Source organism: Oncorhynchus nerka, linkage group LG18, assembly GCF_034236695.1.
Source record: "Oncorhynchus nerka isolate Pitt River linkage group LG18, Oner_Uvic_2.0, whole genome shotgun sequence".
In the NCBI taxonomy this organism is placed as follows: Eukaryota; Metazoa; Chordata; class Actinopteri; order Salmoniformes; family Salmonidae; genus Oncorhynchus; species Oncorhynchus nerka.
This window is the reverse complement of record NC_088413.1, coordinates 27969696-27993157: the sequence shown is the minus strand read 5'-3', so window position 1 is coordinate 27993157 and position 23462 is coordinate 27969696. Positions and strand designations below refer to the sequence as shown.

The following is a 23462-nucleotide window of genomic DNA, read 5'->3' as shown; positions in this document are numbered from 1 at the left end:
AGGGCACTGTGCCTGGGTGTGCCGCACACAGCTGTGTCTTTGTCTCCGGAGCTCCAGACTTGGCACGGCACGCCACAGACGCGCCCAACATCCCCTGTTATCAGCAGCTACACTGGGTGCTGTTTTGGTCCCAGCTGCCACAGTTCTGTGCGCTAGGCTAACTAACAGGACCCGGCCTTAAACTCTAAACATTCAGACCCATTTATATTATTCCTGTGGATGGAGAAAAAGCTTTTGGTCGGTCGATAAAGAGGCCAATGGCTGGCTCGTGTTTTTTATTTTATTTCAGAGCGCAATCAAAGCATATTTCCGAACGATACCAGCTCGTTACAGCCCCATTATTGCTTCTCGCTCATTGTCCATTAAACAGAGACCGTGAAAGTTCCCATGCAATTGTGGTCTGATAGGAAGAGCATAAAACCCCAAGCTTAATGATTAAGTTCTAATGGTGTTCTGGTTCTGCTTTCACTTGGTCATCTTGCAAGATGCTCTGATATGCACAACCTTTTGAGATAATGGCTTCTGTTTTAAACGCTCAGGTAACTTTACCCAGGTCTTTGTGCCAGAAGTATTTTATCATCCTATACGATCTCAGCCTTTTATAAACCCTTGCCGTACTAAATTCAACACCGCTTTCATTTAGCAGGATGCCAGCATGCCAATATTGTTTGTTGCAATAGCCATATTCTGAAGTCTAAAATCCCATAACTGTAGTATTAACTTGAAACCATCTGTAGGCTTATTAGAAAGCAAGTCAAGCTTGTGTTTTTGTGTTTATCCAGCAAAGTTGTGGATGAAGACAAACTGCAATGTGCCTAGGGGATATTACGAATGACAAACATTTGTTTTGCCGCGGGGGATTCCCACTTGTGTAAGTTCTGTCTCTTAAATTGCATTAAGGCACATGGTAATGGAATTCGGGATGTTGCTGAGATTACTCCTCAGGAGTTTTCTGCTGACGGAGGTAACTTAGTTCCCACCACAGAAATAGAATTACTTCTACACTTTTCATATACACCTCCACCAATTACCTCAAATAAAAGTTAAGTAAAAAAAACGTGGAACTTTTTCTGTCAGCAACTGAAGCATTCTGCCATTTCTGTTATTTAATAAGGAAATAAATGCTGCTTTCTTACCCTCTACCACCTACGGGCAGGTTGCCACAGTCTGAACAGGAAGTCTGCCAGGCAGTTGTTGTTGTTTTGGTCCTAGTGACCTCATCCTACCTGTTTCCTGTATGAGATGAGACTCTGTACAGTACCCATTTGGGCTGTGAGTCACTCTTTGCCAAAGGAAAACCAAGCTCACACCTGCATCACCCACTTCCTAGGGATGCGTTCTGCTCTCACCCTCTGACCTCAACCTAGAGTAAAATCCCTCGTTTTAGTGCTAGCTGGTGGAGTCTCACTGGTGGTCCATGCTTTGTAGAGGCTTATTTCAACTAGTCAAACCTAATGATACACAGTTTTATACTGGCTCACTGTGAATGGGAAGTATATATTTGGGGGGGAGGGGGTCACTAAATGAACCAGAAACAATTACCTTCATCCCTCCTGTGATTCAATACGTCACTGTCTCTCATGGATATGCGCTCTTGTCGTGTGTGTGTTCCACCGCAATTGTTTTCAGCAACAATAACAAAACATATTTCATGTGATGTTTAAGAACTACAGAACCTTGACGATTTCCTTATAGGAGGCATACCGGGTTCAGATATTCATAGCCTTCCTCTGTCGAGCTCACAGCTCTGAAAATACATGTCCCAGGAGGAGCCCTGCAATCTGAGATGATGCTAATGCTCCAGTGTCCACCACAGCGCTTGAGACTTGGAGAGCCAGGCATCCACACACTGAGCCACTCAGCCAACCCAGTTTCTTTCCTGGAGGTCACAAAGAAAAGGAGTTTCAGGGAAATGGACACAAAATGGCCGGCCATCTATCCACTCGTCACTTTGTCAATGCCAGCCGGCGCATGCAGCTCCACAACACAAAGCGCCTTCATTTCCTTTTGTGTGTGTGTAGCCTGCGACTGTGTCTCTGCAGGAGGTGAAGTGTGGCTAGAGAAATGTACCTGGCTGGTGTCTCATTTTGTCAGTGGGCTAAAGCAAGGGGATCTGTGTGTCCCAGATCTTGTGAATGTTACAGGAAAAAGAATGATCTGAAATGAGAACTTTAGTCCCTTTTATTTTTTTTTATTTTTTTTTTACTTCATCCTTTACTTTCATTATCATCCATTCATCCAGTGGCTCAGACACTAGAGGTGAACTGGACAGATGATTGCTCTGAAACATTTCTTTTAAAGGGAAGCTTACCGGTAACCACAGAAACGGCTTGTTTTCTGATTCTATTGGTCGCGTACGTACACATATTTTGCCGGTGCAGTGAAATGCTTGTTTCTCCAGCTCCAACAGTGCAGTAATACCCAACAATACAAAACGATGCACACATCAAAAAAAGTGAATTTATACATAGAAATATATATGTATATGATGGTGTGTGTATATACATTATGGACAGTATATGAATAGAAAAGGTGTGTAGAGCAGTAATTATATAATGAGCCTTGACCAGAATATAGTATATACATATGAAGTGGGTAAAACAGTATGTAAACATTATTAAAGTGACCAGTGTTGAAAGACTATGTACATAGGGCAGAAGTCTCTAAGGTGCAGGGTTGAGTACTGGGTGGTAGTCAGCTAGTAACAGTCACTAAGGTGCAGGGTTGAGTACTGGGTGGTAGTCAGCTAGTAACAGTGACTAAGGTGCAGGGTTGAGTACTGGGTGGTAGTCAGCTAGTAACAGTGACTAAGGTGCAGGGTTGAGTACTGGGTGGTAGTCAGCTAGTAACAGTGACTAAGGTGCAGGGTTGAGTACTGGGTGGTAGTCAGCTAGTAACAGTGACTAAGGTGCAGGGTTGAGTACTGGGTGGTAGTCAGCTAGTAACAGTGACTAAGGTGCAGGGTTGAGTACTGGGTGGTAGTCAGCTAGTAACAGTGACTAAGGTGCAGGGTTGAGTACTGGGTGGTAGTCAGCTAGTAACAGTGACTAAGGTGCAGGGTTGAGTACTGGGTGGTAGTCAGCTAGTAACAGTGACTGAGTTCAGGGCAGGGCAGGGTACTATGCGGTGTGTACGCCATTTGGCAGGAGTAGTTTAGAAGCTCTGCAGTCTCCCATGGCCCAGCTTCCTCAGAGACAAATGTCCTGCCAAATAAGCATTGGCCACAGTAATAAGAGGGAGAAAGCAAGAGGAAAATGACACGCACTGTACCCCTTTTATCTGTTCACGTGGATGCTCCCACTTGCTGTCTCCCACTTGCTGTCCCAACAGTCTGAGACCATGTTAACTGGAGAGAGTTCTGTCCCACCCGGTGCTGAATTTGAAAGTAGATACCAGTCATCCATTATGGAATGATTAGTGTTCAGGGAAACTGGATGAGACATGCTATTCCGGCCTGTCTTTCTGGCCTTGCCCTCTTTTCAGTCTGGCAGACGAGTATCGCTCGACCGGAATATCAATGTGTCCAACTGAATCGAACATGGCTTTGGTGTGTCACGCTCGTCACATTTTGCCAGTGGACTGGTAAGAACTGGTTTGAGGTTTGATTTTATATTCTGTCATATGTATCAGGTACATGGTAACAATAAGAAATGCTTACGTCCATGACTGATCAAAGGTCAAATTGAAAAACACATTGCAAGGTTTCTGCAAGCTGTTATCACTTCCAATGGTGTGCACCTTTTTAGGAGCGTTAACAATGAGCAAACTAAGAGACTGATGATATCGGCTGTTACATACCCACAGTCCACTTCTCAGCAACACCGCTCTTTGCTGTGCTGCTAAGTTGCTCATCTCCTGCCTGATAAATAAACCATTAATGTGACAACTTATAAGAAATCCCGCTATGCCCTCAGATGAACCATCAAACAAGCAAAGCATCAATACAGGATTAAGATTGCATCCTGCTGTACTGGCTCTGACTCTCGTCGGATTTGGCAGTGCTTGAAAACCATTACGGACTACAAAGGGATACCCAGACATGAGCTGCCCAGTGACGCGAGCTTACCACTCGAGCTAAATGCCTTTTATGCTCGCTTCGAGGCAAGCAACTCTGCAGCATGCATGAGAGCACCAGCTGTTCTGGATGACTGTGTGATAACACTCTCTGTGGCCGACGTGAGCAAGACCTTTAAACCGGTCAGAATTCACAAAGCCCCTGGGACAGATGGATTACCAGGACTTGCGCCGACTAACTGGCAAGTGTCTTCACTGACATTTTCTCTCCCTGACTGACTCTGTAATACCTACATGTTTCAAGCAGACCACCATAGTCCCTGTGCCCAAGGAAGCGAAGGTAACCTGCCTAAATGATTACCGCCCCATAGCACTCACGTCGGTCACCATGAAGTACTTAGAAAGGTTGGTCATGGCCCACATCAACAGCATCCTCCTGGATACTCCTGAAACCCCACCTCTTTCAGGAATACCTAGGATAGGATAAAGTAATCCTTCTCACCCCCCTTAAAAGATTTAGATGCACTATTGTAAAGTGGCTGTTCCACTGGATGTCTTAAGGTGAACGCACCAATTTGTAAGTCGCTCTGGATAAGAGCGTCTGCTAAATGACTTAAATGTAAATGTAAATGATACCCTAGACCCACTCCAATTCGCGTACTGTCCCGACATATCCACAGATGACGCAATCTCAATCACACTCCACACTGTCCTTTCACACCTGGACAAAAAGAACACCTATGTGAGAATGCTGTTAATTGACTACAGCTCAGCGTTCAACACCATAGTGCCCACGAAGCTCATCACTACGCTAAGGACTCTGGGAATAAACATCTCCCTCTGCAACTGGATCCTGGACTTCCTGACGGGTCGCCCCCAGGTGGCAAGGGTAGTCAAAAACGCGTCTGCCTCGCTGATCCTCAACACCGGGGCCCCTCAGGGGTGTGTGCTCAGTCCCCTCCTGTATTCCCTGTTCACCCACAACTGCGTGGCCCAAACACGACCTCAACACCATCATTAATTTTGCTGACGACACAACAGTGGTAGGCCTGATCACAGGCAACGATGAGACAGCCAATAGGGAGGTGGTCAGAGAACTGGCAGTGTGGTGCCAGGACAACAACCTCTCAATGTGAGCAAGACAAAGGAGGTGGTCGTGGACTACAGGAAAAGGTGGGCCAAACACCCCCCCAAGTTCCTTGTTGTCCACATCACCAACAATCTATCATGGTCCAACCACACCAAGACAGTAGTGAAGAGGGGACGACCAAAACTTTTCCCCACCAGAGAAAGAATTTGGCATGGGTCCTGAGCTCCTCAAGAAGTTCTACAGCTGCACCTTCGAGAGAACCTGACCGGTTGCATCACCGACTGGTATGGCAACTGCTCGGCATCTGACCGTAAGGCGCTACAGAGGGTAGTGCGTACTAGAGGTCGACCGATCTTTAAAAGGAATGGTCGATTTAATTAGGGCCGATTCTCAAGTTTTCATAACAATCGGTAATCTGCATTTTTGGACACCCATTGCATTCCACAAGGAAACTGCGTGGCAGTTTGACCACCTGTTACGCGAGTGCAGCAAGGAGCCAATGTAAGTTGCTAGCTAGCATTAAACTTATCTTGTAAAAAAACGATCAATCTTCACATAATCACTAGTTAACTACACATGGTTGATATCACTAGGTTAACTACACTTCTCTTGCATTCATTGCACGCAGAGTCAAGGTATATGCAAAAGTTTGAGCCGCCTGGCTTGTTGTGAACTAATTTGCCAGAATTTTACATAATTATTACATAACATTGAAGGTTGTGCAATGGAACAGCAATATTTAGACTTCGGTTTGCCGCCTGTTCGATAAAATACGGATCGGTTCCGTATTTCACTGAAAGAATAAACGTTTTATTTTCTAAATGATAGTTTCCGGATTTGACCATATTAATGACCTAAGGCTCGTATTTCTGTGTGTTATTATATTATAATTAAGTCTATGATTTGATAGAGCAGTCTGAGCGGTGGTAGGCAGCAGCAGGCTCGTAAGCATTCATTCAAACTTTACTGCGTTTGCCAGCAGCTCTTAGCAATGCTTGCTTCACAGCGCTGTTTATGACTTCAAGCCTGTCAACTCCTGAGATTAGGCTGGCAATACTAAAGTGTCTAGTAGAACATCCAAGAGTCAAAGGTATCTGAAATACAAATGGTATAGAGAGATAGTTGACGCATCATAATTCCTATAATAACTACAACTTAAAACTTCTTTACTGGGAATATTGAACCACCAGCTTTCATATGTTCTCATGTTCTGCGCAACATTAGCTTTTTTACATGGCACATATTGCACTTTTACTTTCTTCTCCAACGCAGTACTTTTGCATTATTTAAACCAAATTTAGCATGTTTCATTATTTGAGACTAAATAGATTTTATTTATGTATTATACTAAGTTAAAATAAAAGTGTTCATTGTTTATTCAGTATTGTTGTAATTGTCATTATTACAAATATATATATATATATATAAAATATGCAGTCAATGTATATATATATGTATATTTATATATATATATATATAAATAATAATAAAAAATGGGCCGATTTTTAATCGATACAGTCTTTTTCTGGTCCTCCAATCATCGGTATTGGTGATGAAAAAATCATAATCGGTCGACCTCTAGTGCATACGGCCCAGTACATCACTGGGGCCAAGCTTCCTGCAATCCAGGACCTATATAATGGGCAGTGTCAGAGGAAAGCCCATGAAATTGTCAGAGACTCGAGTCACCCAAGTCATAGACTGTTTCCTCTGCTACCGCACGACAAGCAGTACCGAAGCGTCAAGTCTAGGACCAAAAGGCTCCCTATCTCCCATCCATAAGTAAGCTGAACAATTAATCAAATGGCCACCGGACTATTGCTTTGACCCCCCCTCCATTTTGTTTTTACACTGCTGCTACTCGCTGTTTATTATCTATGCATAGTCACTTCACCCCTACCTACATGTACACATGACCTCTAACCTCCACACTGACTCGGCACCGGGGATCCCTGTATATAGCCTCGTTATTGTTGTTTTTTCAATTATTTTTTTACTTTAGTTTATTTGGTGAATCTTTTCTTAACCAACAGTGCAGTTCAAGAAGAGTTAAGGGCTTGTAAGTACGCATTTCACGTTAAGGTCTAGACTTGCTGTATTCGGCGCGTGACAAATTTAGATTTGAACTCCTTCAGCACTGTCACCTGTGGAAACCAACTGCTGTATCCAAGTTGTTTGTGTGTGTGTGTGTGACTGCATGTCCATCATTTGTCGCTGTGGCGATCCAAACGGACATCCCATTCTGCCCCCATGGCACTCGTCAATCCAGAACAGCTGACCAGGCTGAATGGACCTTCAAGGCTTTACCCTCTTTAGCTAAGCTATGTCTGCTGTAAATCTGGCGCGCTAGAGTGGACACACCACTTGGAGAAATCACCATCTGCCGCTTTCTCAGGATATATTTATTTAATCAAGCATTTGCTACAGGCGTTTCTGAGAACTAAACATTATTTAGGTCACTAAGTACGATGCTTTACTCTAGTAGGCCTAATTGGCACAGTTCAGTGAGACGTGGGGCTGGGGGTTGTTTGGTCAGTGATGTGGTGAGGAGACTGTCAGGTGGTCACCTCTCTGATCCCCAGAGTTGCCCACCAGAGAGAGTATCCCCTATCCCCCACCGTCAAAGACCCTGACATCAGAGAACAGATATCGCTAGCTTAGTATTATAGAGACAGCCTGACTACTGGCCGACAACCTTCTTGTGAAGACTGCAGAGAAATAAGAGTAGAATCCTCTGATGCAGTGGCTGGACCTCGACTTGCTAACCAGACAGTCTGCTATTTTACATGCTGGATGGTTATTACAATGTTGTCTTTGCAATGGAGATGTGTACATAAGAACCCCTCCCCCCTGCAGAAACACTACACACCCACGTACTCCACATCTTTAGTGCAAGCCCGGGAGGCTGGCTTGGGAGATGCAGCTTTGTCTTGTCTCTCTCCCTACCTCACTTTCTCCCGCTTCCACTTAAACTCTTGACGTGGTGCCAGGTCCTGACGCCTCCGAATCAGAGGCTCTCTCATCCACAGAGAAATAACACTGGCTGTGTTTTGAACTGACACCAGGGCTTGGCTGCATAGTAACTCAGATCGGGGAGCTGAAGTGGTCACACTGCATACAGTCATGATAAGTCCATATTCACATAGTAGCATGTAGCCCTTTACACTCGTACCCGTATACTGGTTGAATTGGCAGATTTGGACATGGATACGCGCCTAAATTGGAACGTAGTGGCGCTACCGTAGCATGCTATACGTGACGTCAGAGCTCTGGCTCTGTGCTTCACCGCAATGGATGGGATTTGACTGTCAGCTGTTCTGAATTTTAGCACAAATCAAATCAAATATATTTGTCACATACACATGGTTAGCAGATGTTAATGTGAGTGTAGCGAAATGCTTGTGCTTCTAGTTCCGACAATGCAGTAATAACCAACAAGTAATCTAGCTAACAATTCCAAAACTACTACCTTATAGACACAAGTGTAAGGGGATAAAGAATATGTACATAAAGATATATGAATGAGTGATGGTACAGAGCGGCATAGGCAAGATACAGTAGATGGTATTGAGTACAGTATATACATATGAGATGAGTATGTAAACAAAGTGGCATAGTTAAAGTGGCTAGTGATACATGTATTACGTAAAGATGCAGTAGATGATATAGAGTACAGTATATACGTATACATATGAGATGAATAATGTAGGGTTTGTAAACATTATATTAGGTAGCATTGTTTAAAGTGGCTAGTGATATATTTTACATCACTTCCCATCAATTCCCATTATTAAAGTGGCTGGAGTTGAGTCAGTGTGTTGGCAGCAGCCACTCAATGTTAGTGGTGGCTGTTTAACAGTCTGATGGCCTTGAGATAGAAGCTGTTTTTCAGTCTCTCGGTCCCAGCTTTGATGCACCTGTACTGACCTCGCCTTCTGGATGATAGCGGGGTGAACAGGCAGTGGCTCGGGTGGTTGTTGTCCTTGATGATCTTTATGGCCTTCCTGTGACATCGGGTGGTGTAGGTGTCCTGGAGGGCAGGTAGTTTGCCCCCGGTGATGCGTTGTGCAGACCTCACTACCCTCTGCATCTGTAAAAGTTTGAGTGCTTTTGGTGACAAGCCAAATTTCTTCAGCCTCCTGAGGTTGAAGAGGCGCTGCTGCGCCTTCTTCATGATGCTGTCTGTGTGGGTGGACCAATTCAGTTTGTCTGTGATGTGTTAGCCGAGGAACTTAAAACTTACTACCCTCTCCACTACTGTTCCATCGATGTGGATAGGGGGGTGTTCCCTCTGCTGTTTCCTGAAGTCCACAATCATCTCCTTAGTTTTGTTGACGTTGAGTGTGAGGTTATTTCCTGACACCACACTCCGAGGGCCCTCACCTCCTCCCTGTAGGCAGTCTCATTGTTGGTAATCAAGCCTACCACTGTTGTGTCGTCCGCAAACTTGATGATTGAGTTGGAGGCGTGCGTGGCCACGCAGTCGTGGGTGAACAGGGAGTACAGGAGAGGGCTCAGAACGCACCCTTGTGGGGCCCCAGTGTGGAGGATCAGCGGGGTGGAGATGTTGTTGCCTACCCTCACCACCTGGGGGCGGCCCGTCAGGAAGTCCAGTACCCAGTTGCACAGGGCGGGGTCGAGACCCAGGGGTCTCGAGCTTGATGACGAGTTTGGAGGGCACTATGGTGTTAAATGCCGAGCTGTAGTCGATGAACAGCATTCTCACATAGGTATTCCTCTTGTCCAGATGGGTTAGGGCAGTGTGGTTGAGATTGCATCGTCTGTGGACCTATTTGGGCGGTAAGCAAATTGGAGTGAGTCTAGGGTGTCAGGTAGGGTGGAGGTGATATGGTCCTTGACTAGTCTCTCAAAGCACTTCATGATGACGGAAGTGAGTGCTACGGGCGGTAGTCGTTTAGCTCAGTTACCTTAGCTTTCTTGGGAACAGGAACAATGGTGGCCCTCTTGAAGCATGTGGGAACAACAGACTGGGATAGGGATTGATTGAATATGTCCGTAAACACACCAGCCAGCTGGTCTGCGCATGCTCTGAGGGCGCGGCTGGGGATGCCGTCTGGGCCTGCAGCCTTGCGAGGGTTGACACGTTTAAATGTTTTCCTCACGTCTGCTGCAGTGAAGGAGAGTCCGCATGTTTTGGTTGCGGGCCGTGTCAGTGGCACTGTATTGTCCTCAAAGCGGGCAAAAAAGTTATTTAGTCTGCCTGGGAGCAAGACATCCTGGTCCGTGACGGGGCTGGTTTTCTTTTTGTAATCTGTGATTGACTGTAGACCCTGCCACATACCTCTTGTGTCTGAGCCGTTGAATTGAGATTCTACTTTGTCTCTATACTGACGCTTAGGTTGTTTGATTGCCTTGCGGAGGGAATAGCTACACTGTTTGTATTCGGTCATGTTTCCGGTCACCTTGCCCTGATTAAAAGCAGTGGTTCGCGCTTTCAGTTTCACGCGAATGCTGCCATCAATCCACGGTTTCTGGTTTGGGAATGTTTTAATCGTTGCTATGGGAACGACATCTTCAACGCACGTTCTAATGAACTCGCTCACCGAATCAGCGTATTCGTCAATGTTGTTGTTTGATGCAATACGAAACATATCCCAGTCCACGTGATGGAAGCAGTCTTTGAGTGTGGAATCAGATTGGTCGGCCCAGCGTTGAACAGACCTCAGCGCGGGAGCTTCTTGTTTTAGTTTCTGTCTGTAGGCAGGGATCAACAAAATGGAGTCGTGGTCAGCTTTTCCGAAAGGAGAGCGGGGCAGGGCCTTATATGCGTCACAGAAGTTAGAATAGCAATGATCCAAGGTTTTTCCAGCCCTGGTTGCGCAATCGATATGCTGATACAATTTAGCCTTGTTAAAATCCCCAGCTACAATGAATGCAACCTCAGCATATATGGATTCCAGTTTGCAAAGAGTCAAATAAAGTTTGTTCAGAGCCATCGATGTGTCTGCTTGGGGGGGAATATATACGGCTGTGATTATAATCGAAGAGAATTCCCTTGGTAGATAATGCGGTCGACATTTGATTGTGAGGAATTCTAAATCAGGTGAACAGAAGGACTTGAGTTCCTGTATGTTGTTGTGGCCACACCACGTCTCGTTAACCATGAAGCATACGCCCCCGCCCCTCGTCTTACCAGAAAGATGTTTGTTTCTGTCGGCGCGATGCGTGGAGAAACCAGCTGGCTGCACCGACTCCGATAGCGTCTCTCCAGTGAGCCATGTTTCCGTGAAGCAAAGAACATTAGTCTCTGATGTCCCTCTGGAATGCTACCCGTGCTCGGATTTCATCAACCTTGTTGTCAAGAGACTGGACATTGGCGAGAAGAATGCTAGGGAGTGGTGCACGATGTGCCCGTCTCCGGAGTCTGACCAGAAGACTGCTTCGTTTCCCCCTTTTACGAAGTCGTTTTTTTGGGTCGCCGGCTAGGATCCATTCCGTTGTCCTGGGTGAAAGGCAGAACACAGGATCCGCTTCGCGAAAGTCATATTCTTGGTCATACTGATGGTGAGTTGACGCTGCTCTTATATTCAGTAGTTCTTCTTGACTGTATGTAATGAAACTTAAGATGACCTGGTGTACCAATGTAAGAAATAACACGTAAAAAAACAAAAAACTGCATCGTTTCCTAAGAACGCGAAGCGAGGCGGCCATCTCTGTCGGCGCCGGAAGTACTTGCCCTCATCCCTCCCGCTAATTGGGCCAACGTCTGCAAATAATTTTTTGTCTGATTGAAGGAAATGCTGTAAATTACGAGGACTATATATTTTAAAAGATGAGACATTGAGGATTATAACAAATACCGCGTTGATGTCATACAAGCAAGCCAAGCAATTGTATCCAAATGTGCACTTTACATTGTCACGTCATAGTGTCAACATTTCTGATCACTATTTGATGTACAGTTACAAGACTACTTGGCGTTCTACCCTGGGTTGTTCCGAACAGAATAAACACCTATGTTGTATTGTGAAGAACATTTTGCAACGGACCACACCTGAATGCAAGCGACTCCGTTCTTTGTGCATCAAAATGACGATCTGCTTCTCTGAATTGCTTTGTGAAAGCCTAACACTGTAAAATCGGATTTGGTCATTTATCTAGTCATGTCGACAATGGAACACGCTTCCAGATGTTTGCCTGACCCTGATTGCGATTTATAATGGACCATTTTTGGATTGCGTTAACAACAGTAATTGTGTGATGGCGGGGATGCAGGGCTGTGTTCCAAACTAAACAACTACAAGTGTGCTTGCTCTAGTTCCTCAACGGCACAGCTAGGAGAGCTCCAAAAGCCCCCTAGAGTTGAAGACCCTTTTTCTGAGTCAACTGTGCACACTTTGGAGAGGTGTGTGGCGACTTGGAAACACCAGTTGGACCTCTCACTCAAACCCCTTGTGATTTGTTTGGTCTTATGTTGCACGTACCTCACATTTCCCAGGAATGTTCTTATGTTACTGAATGTATCCAGGGTGTTTTTTCCCGGTTTCGTTATCAACAAATCCTGCGAAATGTACAATAAATGTAAAAGGCACACAACATCATAATGTTTGGATTTAGTCTTGTCGGGTGAGCTGCTGTTCTCACCTTTTTAGTCAAATTTTCCCATGATCTTCAAACTGTTAATTTCTAATTGCTACCGTGGTTATGCAAACTCTTACCATATTTCTTCTGTAAGAAACAGTTCAGTTTAGCCCTATCCATAAAAGCCAATTCCCTGGAGTGTCAGGGGTTAAAGATGAGACAGTCTTCCCACCAGGAGTCTGTCGAGCTAGAGCACAACCAGTGAAGAGTGGATGACGGAATGAAATGGAGGAACCCTGCCTAGATAAAGGTCATTTCCCAAGCCCTAGTGTACTGGGAAACCCTCCTTCCTTGGGGGCATTGAGGGGTTACAGGGTTGACCCCATGCCCGGATGCCTGTGTCCCCAGAGAGCTGATGGCCAGTATGGGGCGCCATTCAGGACATATTTACAGATGCAGTATGTCACTGGCCGGAGAGAGTGGCTCAGTCATGTTCCATTGAGAACTGTGTGAGAGCGAGGCAGGCAGGAAGGGTGGGTGAGAGAGAACAGTATTTGAGTTAGTAATATTCTCAATAGCACAAACAGTCTTAAGGTCTAAGCACATCTGTTCAGTCACACGGAAATAACCTCAGTGCAAGGCATGTTGGAACAGCATCATTGTCCTCCAACTGCTCCTATAAAGACGAGGGACGTCGACCAATCAAGCGTCCTTCCAGGAAAAGTTAAGCACATTATGGATGCGTCCCAAATAGCACCCTGTCCCGTAGAACACTATGAGCCCTGGTCAAAAGTAGTGCACTATATGGGGACTAGGGTGCCATTTAGGACTTAGTGTATTTTCCCACGGTTCCCAACAGGTGCATCGACTCTCCCCTCTACCTCCCCTAACCAGCGTTTTAATAGCTTCCTCCATCAGTCCCCCAGCTGTGCTGCCCTGCTGCATCTCTCCATTCAGCCCTGGATCTGCCCTGCTGCATCTCTCCATTCAGCCCTGGATCTGCCCTGCTGCAGCTCTCCATTCAGCCCTGGATCTGCCCTGCTGCAGCCCTCCATTCAGCCCTGGATCTGCCCTGCTGCAGCCCTCCATTCAGCCCTGGATCTGCCCTGCGCTGGATAATCCCTCCGCTGTACTGTAATTCCTGCCCCTGTGGCTGATTTTTAGCAATGTGTTCACAGCAGGCTTTAGGGCCCAACAGATCAAAGCCAAACATGAAACGACGAACGCTTTAACCATCCTCAATTACATCAAGCAGGGGGAGGGGAAGAGTGAGAGAGAGCTTCTGTTTTTAAAGCAATATAGCAGACACTCTGACACCAGCCAGTGTTTCAAACTCTAACCTGCGCCCGCCTTCTGGCTGGGCTCTCTCTCTTGATTGGGTGGTCTAATTAGCACTAACATTTCACCTCCTGTTGGAGACAACATTAATCAGAGGGGTTACGCTAACGAGCAAAGCACTGGGTCGGTACAGCGGTCGGAAAACATTCTCTTACGTTAATTGGAGGTTGATTAAACGTTGCTGGAGGAGCCCCCGCTGATTGTCCAAGGTTGAAGTCATCAAACGAGAAGCTGCCGCTATCATAAAACAAGTCCAAAATGAAAAATACATCTGAAGAAGGAAATAGTCATGTGTATTTGGTTAGGAAATAAACTAGCTAGAGCAGGTACTTGTGACTGATAGAAATTCCAGGTAGCCCGCGCCACTACTCAGCTGTTGTTCCCTTGGGGCTCCGTACTTCCAGGTTATTGCTGTAGTAGTAAATGTGCAGCTGGATAATTCTGTGTTTTCTTAACTGCTGCTGAAAGGTACCTGCGTTGTGTAGCTGTTGTTCCCTTGGGGCTCCACTAGAGGCACCTGCTCAGTAAAGAATAGGTGTAACCATAACAGTAAAGCAACAGTTGGGCATGTTTGAATGGGCCCCACTCCCACAGAAGGGCCAGCTCAGTGCCACATTATATGCTATGGAGAGAGTCTGGCCCTCTTGTCCTGAGTGCTGCCATTCTATTCTTGTCACCTTCTACCTTGTTACACACAACCTAATGGCATCCTGTCATTACACACCACAGCTCCAACTGTGTGTGTGTGTGTGTGTGTGTGCGCGCGCTCTCCCAGGGCCGTTGCTGGCTTATAGAATTTGTATCGACCTCCCACTGTTTCCGCTGTCTGATTAACGCTGACAAATGTTTTATTCCGTCTTAACACTGCCCTTATAACCATATAAATATAAATACTAGAATGGTAAAAAGCACAATGTAATTCCAGTTCTATGCATGTAACACCTCTGCTGCTTTTATATGATCTCATTAGCAGCCATACATGTTGTCTTAATGAAGCGTAGGCTGCTGTCTGTCTATGGACCATTATACTGGTCCAGTATCATCTTAAGCATCTTAGTCATGGTGATCATAGTGGATGAATGATCTCTGGTGTCGACGTTATGATGACTGATCTCTGGTGTCGACGTTATGATGACTGATCTCTGGTGTCGACGTTATGATGACTGATCTCTGGTGTCGACGTTATGATGACTGATCTCTGGTGTCGACGTTATGATGACTGATCTCTGGTGTCGACGTTATGATGAATGATCTCTGGTGTCGACGTTATGATGAATGATCTCTGGTGTCGACGTTATGATGACTGATCTCTGGTGTCGACGTTATGATGAATGATCTCTGGTGTCGACGTTATGATGAATGATCTCTGGTGTCACGTTAGGATGAAAGATCTCTGGTGTCGACGTTAGGATGAATGATCTCTGGTGTCGACGTTATGATGAATGATCTCTGGTGTCGACGTTATGATGACTGATCTCTGGTGTCGACGTTATGATGACTGATCTCTGGTGTCGACGTCATGATGACTGATCTCTGGTGTCGACGTTATGATGACTGATCTCTGGTGTCGACGTTATGATGAATGATCTATGACGGGGTTTCCCGAGCTCTGTCCTGGGGACCCTAAGGGGTGCACGTTTTGATTTCTGCCCTAGCACGACACAGCTGATTTCAAATAACCAACTGATAATCGAGCTTGAATTTGAACCAGCTGTGTAGTGTTAGGGCAGAAACCAAAACGTGCACCCCTTAGGTTCCCCAGGAAGGAGTTTTGGAAACTCTGACCTATGGTTTTGGAAGTCTTCTCTGGTTGATTAGAATGGGATTTCAGTGGGACTCTGTACAAGTACTCCCTCTGCTGGTTCTTCGGTCAAGTACTGGAAGAGGATACCTCTTCTCAGAATGAACATCAAGGATGTTTCTGACGCTAGATTCGGATTAAAAACTATCTGTGCTCTCACATGTTGGTCACATCTACGGTTATAAGGGGCGGCAGGTACCCTAGTGGTAGAGCGTTGGACTGGTAACCAAAAGGTTGCAAGATCGACTCCCCGAGCTGACAAGGTTCTGCCCCTGAACAAGGCAAGAATTTGTTCTTAACTGACTTGCCTAGTAAAGTAAAGGTAAAAATAATAATAATGTTCTTGACACCCCTTATAGAACCATGTTTAGGCTACAGATTCCTGTTCTCTTGGCTCTTCTTTCAGTGGCTGATTCATTGCTTTGGTGTAGTGTCTGTGTCCTGTCAGTGTCCTGTCGGTGTCCTGCCAGTTTATCCAGTTTATCAAGAGCACTGTCAGCCGTTGTCAGATTGACTCGTCCTCTGAATGGAGTTCACAGGCAGGCCGGGTCTATTCCTGTTCTAACGGAGTGCACTCACTTCCTGTTGGTGTCAGTGGAGGCGGTCCAGTCTCTCAAACGGTCGCCTCTCCTGGGGAACAGGAGACAGAATGTGGCCGACTTCAAAAGGAGGGGATGGCATGTAGGTTATGCTAGGCTATTTTCCACCAGGTGATAGATAGGTTTGGTGTGTGTGTGTCTGTTAGACAACCTTCCTACTGTAATCTCCTATAAGAGTGAGGGACACTGACCGTGAACTCAGTCATGCATTTCTCTAAATGCATGGCATTAAATGCATGCATTTCTCTAAATGCATGGCTGTGAGTGAACTCATTCAGGTTCAACTTTGTCTAGGTGCCTGGGCAAGGTGAATGTGTCCTGTTCTAGACTGCCACATAGACCATCAATGTGATCACCCAAGAGGCTAACGAAACAACATGGCTGGGATGGAGCTTTTCCACTGTTCCCCTGGCCTGCACTCCTCCCTGCTCCCTCACTCCTTCTCCTCTAGCTTGCACTCCTCCTCTCCCTCACTCAGTCCCTCACTTGTCTTTCCAAACTCATTCTCATATTCAGGCCGTACATAATGAGCTTTCTGACACTTTGGCTTCGGAGTGAAGGCGGTGTCATGTTGGGTAACTTGGCTCCATCAGTTTCGGGTACAGAGTCCCTGTCATCTAACTAGTTAACATGGCCTTATATTCTGATGTAGGCTTACACCCTCAACCTGGTCCCAGATCTGTTTGTGCTGTCAACAGGAGTTGGCAAGACGACACAAACAGGCCACATCATATCATGCTTGCGTGATTGACTTCTATAGTTTTGTGAATAACGGCAGGCTTCAAACAGCATGAACAAGCTGTCTGACACAAGCCTACAGTATGTTTACCAAGACGAGAGTTAAATTCCTCAGCACAGCATATTTTGATTTATTTTGATTAGGCTAAAGTTTCTGGGAACCACCAGATTCACTGTCGGTAGACCAGCAGCCTCGGATGATAAACGGCTCTAAACATAACAGAGCTGGACTTTCTCATTCTGAACAACGTTCCACAGCCGCCATCCAATTCCAAACTACCCCAATGGTTAAGAACAGTCGTTGGACTGGATTCTCCCATACAGAGCCAGGATTGTCGCTGCTTTCATATCATGACAGATGGGCTGTGTTCATTGGCTGTGTCAGAGGCTAGAATACCTGTGTGTGTGTGTGTGTGTGTGTGTGTGTGTGCGTGCGTGCCACGTTGAGGCTCGGTAGTTAGTTATTGTAGAATTTCCAAGGCCCGTGCTGTGAGCCAAACCTTTCCTCTATTGTCTCCCCACCAAAATGCAACCATTTCATGCATCTCCCAGGGTAAATGCTTTGTTTTATTTCTACCGTTATGAATAAAAGATGAAGGGGTTATTTCCACTTTATTTTGGTGAGCGTCAGCATTGCAATTGTCTGTGTGTATGAGATGGATAACTCTAATATCTCCTCTTTTCTCCCCCCTCTCTGCCGTTTCGTATCTCTCCTACAGAATGCCAAGCCCTTCTCCTCCTCAGACAGCCTAGTGAAGGTCCAGGAGGTAGCAAGCTGGCTTTTGGAAATGAACCAGGATCTGCTGTCGGGGGGCAGCAGGCGGGGCCTGGGGGGCCGGCGAGGGGGCCCGGGGGCCCAGCGAGGTAACGCCTCCTCCTCGGCCCGGACGCCCCAGGGCCAGCAGCCTGGAGAGGAGGCCGACGAGGAGGAGCACATGAACCGGGTGGTGGAGGACCAAGAACACCAGCAGTCCAGAGTCCAGCCTGCGGCCTCGGCAGGGGGGGAAGGAGTGGAAGAGCCGTGGACCTCCAGGCAGAATGGGCCCCAGGGAGACGGGGAGGAGGAGGATGGAGGAGGAGTACCCAACGAGGTGAACGGAGGAGTGACTAAGGGCGGCCGGTGGATGTGGGAGGCGGAGCGACGGCAACAGGGGGGGGATGACGAGGAGGAGGAGGAAGAGGAGAACAACAACAGTGGCAGCCAGCAGGGAGAGGAGGAGGAGGAGGAGGAAAGGACAGAGGGAGGAGCGAGAACGGGGAGGGATGAGGAGGACGAGGAGGAGATGGACCAGGACAGTGATGACTTTGAGCATTCGGAGGAGAGTGGGAGGGAGGAGGAAGAGGAGGAGGAGGGGGAAGATGGCCTCCACTCACCCTCCCTCAGGAGTGATGTGTCTGTCCCCAACAACAACCTGGACCAGTCCTCGGGGTGCCAACACCAAAGCTCACCCATCAAGAAGAAGGTAAGACCTGACCAGTGTTCATGTTTCACAGTATACCAGAACTTACTAGATACTAGAACCTTAAAAAACGGTTCTCTACTAGAATTGTTACTTTCGTTCTTCTGTCAAATGTCTCACGCCGTCTTCTGATTTGAGAGAGGATCAAGTCTGTATCAGCGCAGCCGACATCGCCTTATCGTACCTAGTCCGCTTCCTCATACTGTCTCTAGCCTGGCCTGAGGAACCAGTGCACTCCCTGGGAGTCTGGGCTGCATCACGTTAGCTCCCCACTCATACTGGCTCTAGCCTGGCCTGAGGAACCAGTGCACTCCCTGGGAGTCTGGGCTGCATCACGTTAGCTCCCCACTCATACTGGCTCTAACCTGGCCTGAGGAACCAGTGCACTCCCTGGGAGTCTGGGCTGCATCACGTTAGCTCCCCACTCATACTGGCTCTAGCCTGGCCTGAGGAACCAGTGCACTCCCTGGGAGTCTGGGCTGCATCACGTTAGCTCCCCACTCATACTGGCTCTAACCTGGCCTGAGGAACCAGTGCACTCCCTGGGAGTCTGGGTTGCATCACGTTAGCTCCCCACTCATACTGGCTCTAGCCTGGCCTGAGGAACCAGTGCACTCCCTGGGAGTCTGGGCTGCATCACGTTAGCTCCCCACTCATACTGGCTCTAGCCTGGCCTGAGGAACCAGTGCACTCCTGGGAGTCTGGGCTGCATCACGTTAGCTCCCCACTCATACTGGCTCTAACCTGGCCTGAGGAACCAGTGCACTCCCTGGGAGTCTGGGTTGCATCACGTTAGCTCCCCACTCATACTGGCTCTAGCCTGGCCTGAGGAACCAGTGCACTCCCTGGGAGTCTGGGCTGCATCACGTTAGCTCCCCACTCATACTGGCTCTAGCCTGGCCTGAGGAACCAGTGCACTCCCTGGGAGTCTGGGCTGCATCACGTTAGCTCCCCACTCATACTGGCTCTAGCCTGGCCTGAGGAACCAGTGCAATCCCTGGGAGTCTGGGCTGCATCACCACTTATGCTGAACAGAAGTTAACACCTGTGAATATTGCAAAAATGGCAACAATGTCCATTACAGGCTAGAACAAGAAGATACTGGTAGCTTCCAGCTTTGTAAACTAAGTTTCCTTGCTAGCTTCCAGCTTTGTAAGCTAAGTTTCCTTGCTAGCTTCCAGCTGATGCATACATCAGTTCACTACCCTAGTACCTTGTTGGCGATAATATGCAAACCATAACACATACTACTGCTGATTTCAAAGCTGATTGTCTCAAAAAAATGTATTCATTCATGTAATCTCCCTCATGTCTCTTCCAGTCAATATTGTCTTTGCTGGAGCCACAAACTGAGTGTGAATGACATCATGGGCCTTAAAGAGACAACGCACACATTTTATAAAATATTTTTCTTCTTCTATGCAAATGTTGTTGATCAGTACAATAAAATAAGTCCCGAATGGAAGGGTAACAGATAGTTTGTCATCTGTAGCCCTGTGAAATCAGCCAAAACAATAAGTCAATGCGTGCACACACCTGTATTGTGACTAGGCCAAGGCTACATCTTGATTTCCCCAATTTATCAATAGAGATTTACCATTCAAATAAATTATTACCTTTCTGTTATGTAGTTAGATTGGTAAAAACAAAGTCAAATTGATTGTATAATCCAAATCTATGTCAAATGTAATGATATTGCCTAGTTAAATAAAGAAAATATTGAACTCTTAAAGATCTGTCTGGATCAAGTAGCATTCTGTGAATGGCTAATAGGCCTTCTTTTTCCCCTTGGTATCATGCTGGTATCTAGTATTATGACACTGAACCTGGTGTCCGTATCAAAGACAAAATTCTGGTATTGTGACATCACTAACCTGTTGTCAGTTTGTTGTGTGTGTCCTAATGTGATGGTCTTAATGTACATAGAAACAGGTACAGTATTGTGTGAATAGGATCAAAGTAAGTTATGCTCCTTGCTTTTCCACATCCCTGAGAAGGTGACGATAAGCAGCCCAGCTCTGTTTCAAAGCAGACACTTTCAGAAATGTGCAAAACCTCTAACAGCGTCTAATAATCTCATGACATGAGCAGTTGTTGATACTTGATACTGAACGTGATCCACAACTCTCGTAGTCCTTAACAGAGCAGTACAGTATTGCTGTATTTCTAATCCAATGGCTCCCTCTTGTGTTCAAAAGAAGTTCCTACATTTTTAAATTCATGGAGTTAATTTCTTGACTGTTGAAAATGCCAATAAAAAGGCCTGCGATTTGGTCTTGAAATGCTATTTCACGTACCCTCTACATCCGCTAGCTGTACCCCATTTGTCGTGCTGTATCTGTGGTCAACTTGCAATGCTACAGCAATGCGTTAATGCCATATCAAGCAATTCTAGCATATCGGCCTATTAAAAACTTCAAAGAGAACATTTACAGTAGTCTGTAATAGGTACTATGAGAAGGTCTACAACCCTCAACTCAACTCTGGACCTCTGAGCCAGTCCCACTGCGTTTTTTTTTTCTTTCATTTGTTCCCATCGAATCAGACTGATTTTAGACCTTGGACATCAGGTGGGTGCAATGAATTATCAGGTAGAACAGAAAACCAGCAGGCTCTGAACCTCGTACGGTAAGAGTTGAATACAGCTGATCTTCATAGATAGAATGTCTAGTAATTCCATTTCTATTTCTATACTCTACAATGCATAGGTCATACAGGGAGAATGTTATGTGCTGATTGACATATAGCAGTAGCTGGCAACCTTTCTTGGGTTGCATGCCTGACCCGTGTCTGTGACATTCCCTCTTGGTAGAAGCAGCAAAGGTGCTGACTTCAAGAAGCCGTACCTTCTATTTTGAGGATCCATAAGTGAAGATGGAGTGTCTTGAAGGATTGTTCCCAGTGACTCTTCTGTCGTTGTTGAGCACCACGGTGTTTACTTCAGCTGAGCTTTACTTCTACTCTAATTTCATATCAGGTTATGGGTCGTCAATCAACTGAGGTTGTTGACTCAAATAATATTTCTGATTGCCAAAATCCCGACATATCTTAAGTCTTACAATGAGGCCCTTTTATCTACTTCCCATAGTCGGATGAACTCGTGTCATTTATGTCTCTGTCCAGTGTGAGGGAAGTTGGCGGGAGTTTTGCGAGCCAATGCTAAATAGCGTCAGCGTAATGACGAGTAGCTACCAGCGTTCTCTGGAGAAGTAGATCAGGTTATTGGCAATGAGGCCCTTACATATCCATTTAAGCAGGCCTGTAGTACTTAAAGTCCAGCTCAGTCAGTTGAGAGACTGGAGCATTCAGCAAGGACCCAGCCCAGTGCTTGGCCGCCCACCTACTCTAGTGTGTCCTCGTCGAATCACATCTTGCTGTCTGTCTTGGCAACACGATCGACACAGAGCTGTGTTGGACTGACAGGTCATCCATTCCCCACTGCTCTTCTCAAATCACCCAGGAAACCCGTGAAGGCAAATCTATTCCGCCACCCTCGGAAATCACTCTTTAATTAGTCCGGAGAAGTAATGAACTGCAGTAAAGTGACAAACACTCGGCCCGCCTGGTAGCCTTGGACCCGGGGTAGCCCTCCGCTACAAGGACAGAGCCTCCTCTGAAAGACGAGGAGACCAGGCAGGCATTTTATTGGACTAGATTTATCACTCCAGAGAAGGACAAATGTGTGCCATCTAACCCCCCCCCCCCCTCTGTTTTGTCCTCGGGCAAGTGTCAAGTGGGCTGGAGCTTGGTTTGGAGCTCGCTGTGCCTCCCCCGGGCAGTGTCAAGTGGGCTGGAGCTTGGCTTGGAGCTCGCTGTGCCTCCCCCGGGCAGCCCCGGGCCTCGTTCCGTAGGCCAACGTTCTGGAACGCTGCAGATGGAAGTTAATACCATGAATAGAGCAGACATGATTCCTTATTCTGCAAGTCAATAGAGGCATGTTTGTTCTATGCAACATATGTAACTTAGGCTCGGCCGCGTGGCGCTTCCCTTCAGGCAGTCCTGGAGTCTCTCTTGTTGTGCCGAGCCATGTGGCTCTGTTCACCTTTCACACGTGTGCCACATGTTGTTTTCTTTGCCATACCAACCCACCCCCTTCTCTCCTGTGAGCGTGATCGAGCTGTAGCAGTCAAACACCTTGGAGAGATGGAGAGAGAGAAGGGGGAGGGAGAGCTACTGTAGCAGCGAATCCATTCACATCCGAGCGAGCCACAAGCGGGGGAGCTGTGACAGTAACACTTGTCAACAACAGGGAAGTGGCCCGTCTGTCTCACTGTTACTGAACAGCTCTAGAACTAACTGCTCCTCATCCTCCAGTCCAGCCTGACCAGTTGTCTTCCTCCTGCAATGGGGAATCGCACCATGAAGAAGGTGGCGCTGCTACTGGTGAGCATGTGTGGAGTTGTTACTGCTGTGTGTGTGTGTGTGTGTGTGTGTTTCTCTAGGTTGGTTTTCTCGAGACGGCTGGTTGTGCTTGACTTATACACAGCTAACATTGTCCTGAAATACTTTGACCTAACTGTCGATCTCGATTGTGTGTGGTGGGTACCGGCGCGCCAGCTGACACTGATGTCTTACGAGGCTAGGAGCAGACGCCTCACAGGACCGGCTGCAGTTTCTTCATCCTGGAAGGTTACACATTTCAATATCAGTGATGTAATGGTCTGTAACGGAGTGACCTGCTCTCTGAAGTATTTGTATATTGATGTGGAGATGTGATCGGCTATGTTTCTCTTCTCATGCAATTATCTCCACAAGTGTCAAGCGTTTTCAATTTGCTTCGTGTGTGTCGGACTGTCTGGTGTTGATGCCTGTGCTGACTTTGCGACAAGACACAAGTTCAACTGCTGCCGGACCTCGAGGAAAGGCAACGTCCAGCTGGG

General features: G+C 46.6%; 1 protein-coding gene across 4 annotated transcripts in view; it reads left to right on the top strand.

Annotated features, from left to right (window-relative positions):
• Positions 1-23462, top strand: part of fbxw7 (F-box and WD repeat domain containing 7) — a 209251-nt gene that overhangs the window by 63192 nt on the left and 122597 nt on the right. For all 4 annotated transcript variants that reach the window (XM_065003918.1, XM_065003919.1, XM_065003917.1 and 1 more), the window contains one exon: positions 17842-18585. In XM_065003918.1, coding sequence (XP_064859990.1) covers positions 17911-18585 — 675 coding nt within the window. In that variant the 5' untranslated portion in view covers positions 17842-17910. The remainder of the gene's footprint in view (positions 1-17841; positions 18586-23462) is intronic.